General features: G+C 37.2%; 1 protein-coding gene across 2 annotated transcripts; it reads right to left on the bottom strand.

The window, feature by feature from the left end:
- Positions 1-4,448: 4,448 nt before the first annotated feature.
- Positions 4,449-6,778, bottom strand: LOC122008576. Of its 2 annotated transcripts, none has more exons than XM_042564345.1 (7): positions 6,451-6,778; positions 6,260-6,331; positions 6,028-6,092; positions 5,130-5,256; positions 4,955-5,035; positions 4,776-4,892; positions 4,449-4,687 (listed from the first exon to the last, which is right to left on the bottom strand). In XM_042564345.1, the coding sequence occupies exons 1-7, from the start codon at positions 6,571-6,573 to the stop codon at positions 4,613-4,615; spliced, it is 660 nt and encodes a 219-aa protein (XP_042420279.1). In that variant the 5' UTR covers positions 6,574-6,778; the 3' UTR covers positions 4,449-4,612. The 2 variants fall into 2 exon arrangements, with proteins under 2 accessions (XP_042420279.1, XP_042420280.1); XM_042564346.1 differs by having other exon boundaries at positions 4,776-4,883; positions 6,451-6,770.
- Between the last annotated feature and the right edge of the window lie 484 nt (positions 6,779-7,262).

Below are 7,262 nucleotides of genomic sequence, written 5' to 3' on the forward strand. Positions count from 1 at the left end.
CGTGGAAGATGACTTCCAATGCTAGAAGGCAGTTGTAAAATGAATGCCCTTAGCACTTTTAAGAGATTGAAGTGATTGAAGAGCTAAGAGAGTTTATCGAGACATTTATCATGGTTTAATTTGATGATATCTTGAGTTATAGCTAGACTCAAGAGCAACACCTTCAATACTTGACTTAGGTTTTTCAAGTTTTGAAAGATCTTAAGCTATATGTAAACTTGAGAAGTCTTTTCTTAACTAATAGTGTCATCTTTCTTTCTTTTTTTTGTTTTTTTTGTTTTTTGTTTTTATTAGTTGTAATGGCTTCAAGTGGATGATGAAAAGATCGAGACCGTTGTTAATTTTTCAACACCGAGAAGATATAACGTTGTAAGAAGTTTTGATGGGATCTAGTCTCCTTCTACAAGCAATTCATTTAGATTTTGCTCACTATTTCATCACTAATGTGAGTTCATTTAAGTTCCTTCATTGTGATTAGTGATAATGACAAAACTTTTATATTTGATCAACTCATTTAAGTTCGTAACTATGATTTAACAAATTTGATTGTAAGTATATAAGATGGTTTTTTACATCTTATTGCACATGTGATGATTCACAATGACTTGATATAGATTTGGAAATGAGGATTTAAATCTTCAATAATTAAATCCAATTGTCTTCAATTCTTCATTGCGATTGATCCTATCTGAATCGGGGAAGATGGTGTGTTAGGTAGGTGGGTTTGATGTTAATCGTGTGAAGACTTTGAGCTAGAAGTAGAGAGTGTCGAGCGATCTTGTGTGTCAAAAAAAAGTAGAGGAAAGAAAATGTCAATAACCGCCGAGACGTATCCGACGCAAGCACTCCGACTCTTAAGTTGGTCAAGTAGTTTAGAGAAAGCGGGATACAATGAACAGTAAAATGAATAGTAAACTCTGAGTGTCTAATGTTGCGTAGTGTAGCGTACCTGTGCCTTAGGTGGAAACCTCCTTATATAGTGATATTTTTCCTTTCCACATGAATCTCAATGCATTACTAAAATATGACTGACCTTTCTGACATTCTGACATCTTTCCCAGAATGGGCCCACCATCACTTTGATTTATAGAATAGAACATTCTTTCATAATGACTACACAAGGAATATTTCTTTGTTTCTCTGACAATCGTTACACAAAACACCAAAAGAAAATATTAAGTCGTTGGGTTGATAAAGCCTTAATATGCTTTGCTAACAAGCTGACAGAGTCCCCTTTGTAGCTTGATCGGATCTCGTTTACAGATGCAGTAGGGTCGGATTAAGGAATGATGCCACTCTCAAAGACTTGGCCTCTCCGCTCAGCCAAAGAGTTTGGCCCTATCAAGCCATGTGCCTAGCATGCCCGATCGAACCGGAGGTTCAATCGGTTAGACCATTCGGTAGAGACACCTGACTCAACTTTGAATGACATTAATACAACTCGAGGTTTCATCAATTCCGAGAGACTCGAGATCTAATCGGACCATCGGCTAGACCACTCGATCGAGACAGATGACTACACTAATTTCAAATATTGACCTCTTCTTAACTTTAATTGCCACATCAACCATCTTCTTTGACTCTAATTCCAACTTCAAGGATCCCACTTATTATTCGCCATATCAGCGATGATTCACATGGAGCAAGTTTCTTCAAACATGCCTAGTCAATAGTCAATTCTAATTTCATAATTACGTATTATGGAGTTTTTTTTTTCAACAGTATAACTACTGCGACAATGGAATCGTACTTTAATTGCACTTGTTCCAAAGTCCAGGCATGCAACCACAATGGTGAATGCAGGCCGATTTCATGTTGCCCAGTTTTTTATAAAGTAATAGCCAAGGTGTTAGCAAGGAGACTGGCTATTATGATTGGTTCGGTTTTAAATCCAGTCCAAGCTACTTTTGTGCGAGGTCGTTCGATCACAGAAGATATACATTTGGCACAGGAGCTTCTAAGAAAGTACAAACGAAAGAGATTATCACCCTGATAAATACGTAAGATGGGCCTCCAAAAAACTTTTGATTCAATTTATTGGATTTCTTACAAGATGTCCTTAATGGCATGGGATTCCCACAACAATTTACTCATTGGATCATGGCTTGTGTTACCTTCCCCCCTAATACAAGCTCATTATTAATGGCAGCTTGTTTGGGTTTTTCAATGTGAAAGAGGCTTGCAGCAAGGTGACACTTTCTCACTCTATCATTTTGAACTTTGTTTGGAAGTTTTTTCAAGAGCACTTCTGTAGGCATCAAATAAACCCGGGTTTCATTTTCAGCCAAAGTGTGTAGCCACAAGGGATTACTCAATCTTATGCCGGTGATCTTTTAGGATTTACAAGAGGCCAGGGTCCCTTCATCAATTAGTATCTTAATGATGCCTCGAGAATTTTGATAATATGGTAGGCCTTCAACTCAATTGGATGAAGTCAATTATAGTAAACGATAATTACGCTGACTTTAAATGTTTTTTACAGTTCGTTCATAAGTTATATAAAAAGAGATAAATTATGAGGTTAGCTTATAACTAATTGTCCAAGTAGCTAGGATGTATGAGGGGTTTTTTTTTCCTTATAACATGTGCTTGCCGAGAATTGATTCGTGGGGCAACTACATGAAAAAAAAAATAATAAACCTAGTTAGCCTCATTGACTAGTCTTGGGATGATCAACCTGACCTATGGAATTTTTCCACTGGATATCAGGATAAATTAGAAAGTGTTCACGATGGACGGACAAAAAGTCCAGCATCCTTTAGTTATAAGCCCATTCAAAAATATATATAACAGGGGTTATTACTTACATCGTCAAAACTCAATTATAGAACATTTCAGCCTTCTAGAAAGGTTCTTTCCCTTTTAGATATTTAAGAATTCCCCTAGCCACATAAACACTATGAATATCAGATTATGGAGTATTGGTTGAAGCCCTCATAGTGAAGATCAATTCGTGGCCTCACTAGACACTATCATATGCTGGAAAGATAGTGCCTATTCGGTCCATATTATAAGGGATCAGATGTTTTGGTTATCTATTCTTCCAATTCATAGGGTATCATTGATAAAATATATTCTACCTGTCGAGCTCTCACTTGGTCGTCCAAGCATCCTCCCATTTCCGATGGAGGAGGGTGGCTATGGGTTTCGGGATCTCAAAGTGTGGAACAAGGCGCTCCTTTCTTGTATTCTATGGGAAGTGCAAGCAAAGCAGGATACTTCGTGGATCAAATGAATACATCCCTGAGCAATAATGATTTATGGACATAGACTCCAAGGCAAGAAAGAGGAGGAATATTGCGAGAATATGGCAGGTGATTTCGATATTATGAAAGTTGAGTATGTGATTTAGATAATATCGAATGATTTTTTATTAAAATGAGTGATCACGTTTCTTTATTTATCAAAAGAAACATCCAAGTTTCAAAATTATCAAAAAGAACACTAACAATAGTGTTATTCTCTTCCTATTCCTCCCGCCAACCTTCTAAATCCCCTCTTTCCAGATGTTGTTTTCCAATGCATCCTCTGGTGGACCTGATATTGGACCATATCAGGTCCACATTGGGCATGATGTGAGAAAATATCAGACCCACACTGGCATGATATTGGATCATATCAAGTCCAGAGTAGGCTTGATACGAGATCATATAAGGTTTAACGGTGAGTCTAATATGAGAAAATATCATGTCCTTTTTAATCTTAAAGAGAGGGGATGTATTGGAAAACGATTGAGAGAAAGAGAGAGAAGGGATTTAGAAGGTTGACGAGACGGGTACGAAGAGAATAACATACTCTTTTTGATAGTTTTAAAATTAGGATGCTCCTTTGGATAAATAAAAAAAACATGACAGCTCTTTTAGGTAGAAAACTGAATATCGAAGCTTATGCGGTTAGGTAAAATGCGGTTTATTTTTCCAATGTCTGATCAGTAGAAGCCTTTGGTTGAAAGTGCAGTGTTGGCTTGGGATGCGACATGAAATGAGTACCCACAAGCCTATGTTTCGAGTCTTCAAAAGGGCGTACAAGGGGCACAAGTTCTAACCAAGGCAAGATAATTAGTCATTTCCTCCATGGTGTATTATTACATAATTACATTTGGAAGGCTAGGAACCGTTGTATTTTTGCAGAAAGTCTTTCAATATCCACCCGTGCTCTATCAAAATAACAAGTGGATGTTTATAGAACCTTGAACATCGGGTCTCTAGTAACAAATGGTTTAAATTGACTTAATGTTCAAGGATTGGTACCTGCTTCAAACATGTCTAAATTGGATTTTAAATCACATTTTAATTTATACGTACATTTTAAATCGCATACGAACCGAGTTTAATGGAATTCAAGTCTTAGATTTGCAGATGAGAGAGAGCTTTACATCCAAACACATTCACAATGTGATAAGTTGTGATTCAATATAAATTAGCCATATTGTCCCAAAACTCCCAATGTGAGACTAAACTTTCATTCATATTAGAGCCCATTTTATATTTTTCCATTCACTTTTCCAACATTGACTACAAGATAGCTCCACTGCACGTTGGATATGAAATTATTCTTCATATGGAGTTGGAGATACTTATATAAGAGGCAAAAAAGAATACAGAGATTTCTATCATGAACCGATTTGGATTGGATGTTGAAATCGTACTTGTTCTTCCCTTTCATCAATCGCCATACGAGCTCTCCTCTGTTCGACCAACAAATAACACCTTCCTGTAAGTACATTCAGAAAAACGAGTTGTCGTCTACTTTAAAGGAAGTCAATAGTCGCTTACTTGGTGTTGCTCTAGATGATGCTGCAGTTGTGCTTTCTGAACCATTGCTATCAACCTCATGACGACGTAGAATGGAATCACAATCCCACAAGCTCTCAGCACAAACACCTGATCAAACTAAAACTAAGTTAAGATGAAGTCAAATCGAGAACTCGACTCAACCAATCCCATTTACTCACAGTGAGGATGCCAAATGCATATTGCCCAGAGCTCAGCATCATCACAGCAAAGAAATGCCTTACTAGCAACATAACTGTTAACTGCACAAACCCAAAACAGCAACAGTATGTATCAGTAATCGAAACCCCGAGGTCATATCGATAAATTTGTGATACTAATGTAAAACATGTTCACCATGATTGCCACAGAGCGGCAGAAAGTGGCACCTCTTTGTGACGAGGTGGAGCACTCTTCGTAATTATGGCCGGTTTCACCATTGTCTTCTTCATTGTAGCTGAGGATTTCAGGATCATGATTTAGCCTGATAATCAGTAATTAAAAGGAGGTTAGCATTTTTTGCTCTGGACTGATAATCTGGACAGAATTTAGATTCAACAATAAAGGGCAAGCTCCTATCAAATTAGGGCAATAGAGAAGAGTCTGTTGTACTATAAGTAATTTTATTCTGCATTGTAACAGTTTATTTCCGTGACTCGAAGCCATGATCTTCAGGTCATACGGTAATAATCTTACCGTTGTACCAAGGTTCCCGTTTAATTCAGATTCAACAATAAAATCCAGAATTGGACTGATAAAAAATATGATAATGTCGAAAACACAAGCAAACAAATGCAAGTTGGTGGCTCTGCATGAGCACAAAAGCAAGTAGCATTTGGCAATTCACAAGGGCCATGAGCACAAATAAGTCCAGGAAGCACGAGAGTGACTGGTAAGGCAGTAAATGAATCACAATTTATAAGGGGGTGTTTGGCTTAGTAAGAGATTATTTATACTAGTTAAATGCATATAAGGTCAAATATATGAATATACTTGTGGCAAAAGGTGATACGCTCATTCCAACCCCTCAATGTCCGTCTCCAATATTTAGAAGAGAGATAAATCATGATGACCTAAGAGAGTCTCTTTAGGTGGTAGGGATTTTATTCCCTAGGGGGTTATTTTCCTGGGATTCGATCCCTATGATAATCTACCATCCGAGTACTAATTTGGTTATGCCAGTGGAGGTAATTACATGAACATACTCGAATACATATCTTGTTGATGTGCATGAACATACTGAAGTGGAAGATACCTGATGGTCACCACCACATCCGCCAGTGCCTTCTTCTCCGAAAAGGTGTAGCCTGGCTCAAACGTCTGCCAAGAAAGTGCTAAAAAGATTCATTCTCATTAATTAATAACGCAAAGTTTAAGCTTTGATGGAATCTGAATATCTGTATAATCTTCAAATTTGAGCAATCCCAGAAGGCAAAGTAGATCGAAAAGGATGTGCGTGATGATGCAGATGAAGAGCATAGACAAACCTGAAGGCAAATTTCACAGACGTTGCTTCCTTTCTCGTCGCACCACCGCTGCACGCAGTCTCTGTGAGCAAACTGGAAGAACAGGGCAGCTTCGAGTTAGTTACCCTCGCAGCCAGATAAAAATCGCAGCTTTATCTGTAATTCAGATGGGAAACCGAGCAAAAAGATCGAAACCACCAAAAAGTCGCCACCTTGAGAGTCCCAGCGCAGGCGCAAGGGGATTCCATGCCTGTCGATCCCTCTTCCTCTTCTTCATGGCAGATTCTACACAGACAGGTGAAAGAAGAAGGAAAATATGGTGATTCATGGCCCATAGGCAATCTGATGGCTCCAAATTCAGTTCCTCTTTGATTCTTTCCTCCCTTCTTCGCCTTCGCCTTCGCCTTCAAAGTTGTAACTTAACTTGTTAAATAGGAAATGGGGATGGCGAAGGGTAGCGTCCATTAAGAATAAGGTGTCCAACTCATGGACACGGTTTCTCTTTCTTGCTTTGGGCTTACGGGTTTGATTGGTCGACTTGGTAGGCGAGGAAGTTGACCTATCAAGCTTTGAATTGGGGGACGGACTGCATGTCGAGATACATAATGCAAAAGAAATAAAGGAAAAAAAATTAAAAGATAAACACAAAGATGATAATTATTTTTTATTATTAATTAATTATCATAGATTAAATTTATATAGATGATTAAAATAATATATGGAAAAGTATTATGATAACTATGATAACATAGTATGATAACTATAGTAATAATAAATATAAAAGTAAAGATAAATATGGTAATATATTATGATAATTATGATAATAATGAATATAAAAATAATGATAAAAATGATTTGAATTGTAATTCAAATATAGTAAATCATCAATAATTGAAATCAATCATATCCTGAACTGTTATTTTTGTCGTTATAACTCTCGACAAACTCAATAGGAAATTTTGAATGTTGAGTTTGATTGTTAATAACCAATCAAATCTTCTAAGCAAAAATCATAAGTACGATC

Source organism: Zingiber officinale, chromosome 8A, assembly GCF_018446385.1.
Source record: "Zingiber officinale cultivar Zhangliang chromosome 8A, Zo_v1.1, whole genome shotgun sequence".
NCBI classification, from domain to species: domain Eukaryota; kingdom Viridiplantae; phylum Streptophyta; class Magnoliopsida; order Zingiberales; family Zingiberaceae; genus Zingiber; species Zingiber officinale.

Bases quoted from the DNA above. Each gene is read 5' to 3' on its own strand.
- LOC122008576 (XM_042564345.1), bottom strand. From the start codon at position 6,573: ATGGGCCATGAATCACCATATTTTCCTTCTTCTTTCACCTGTCTGTGT. The intron at 5,036-5,129 runs GTGAACATGTTT...GGGTTTGTGCAG, and splicing joins GCCGCTCTGTGGCAATCATG to TTAACAGTTATGTTGCTAGT. The intron at 4,893-4,954 runs GTGAGTAAATGG...ACTTAGTTTTAG, and splicing joins ATGCATTTGGCATCCTCACT to TTTGATCAGGTGTTTGTGCT.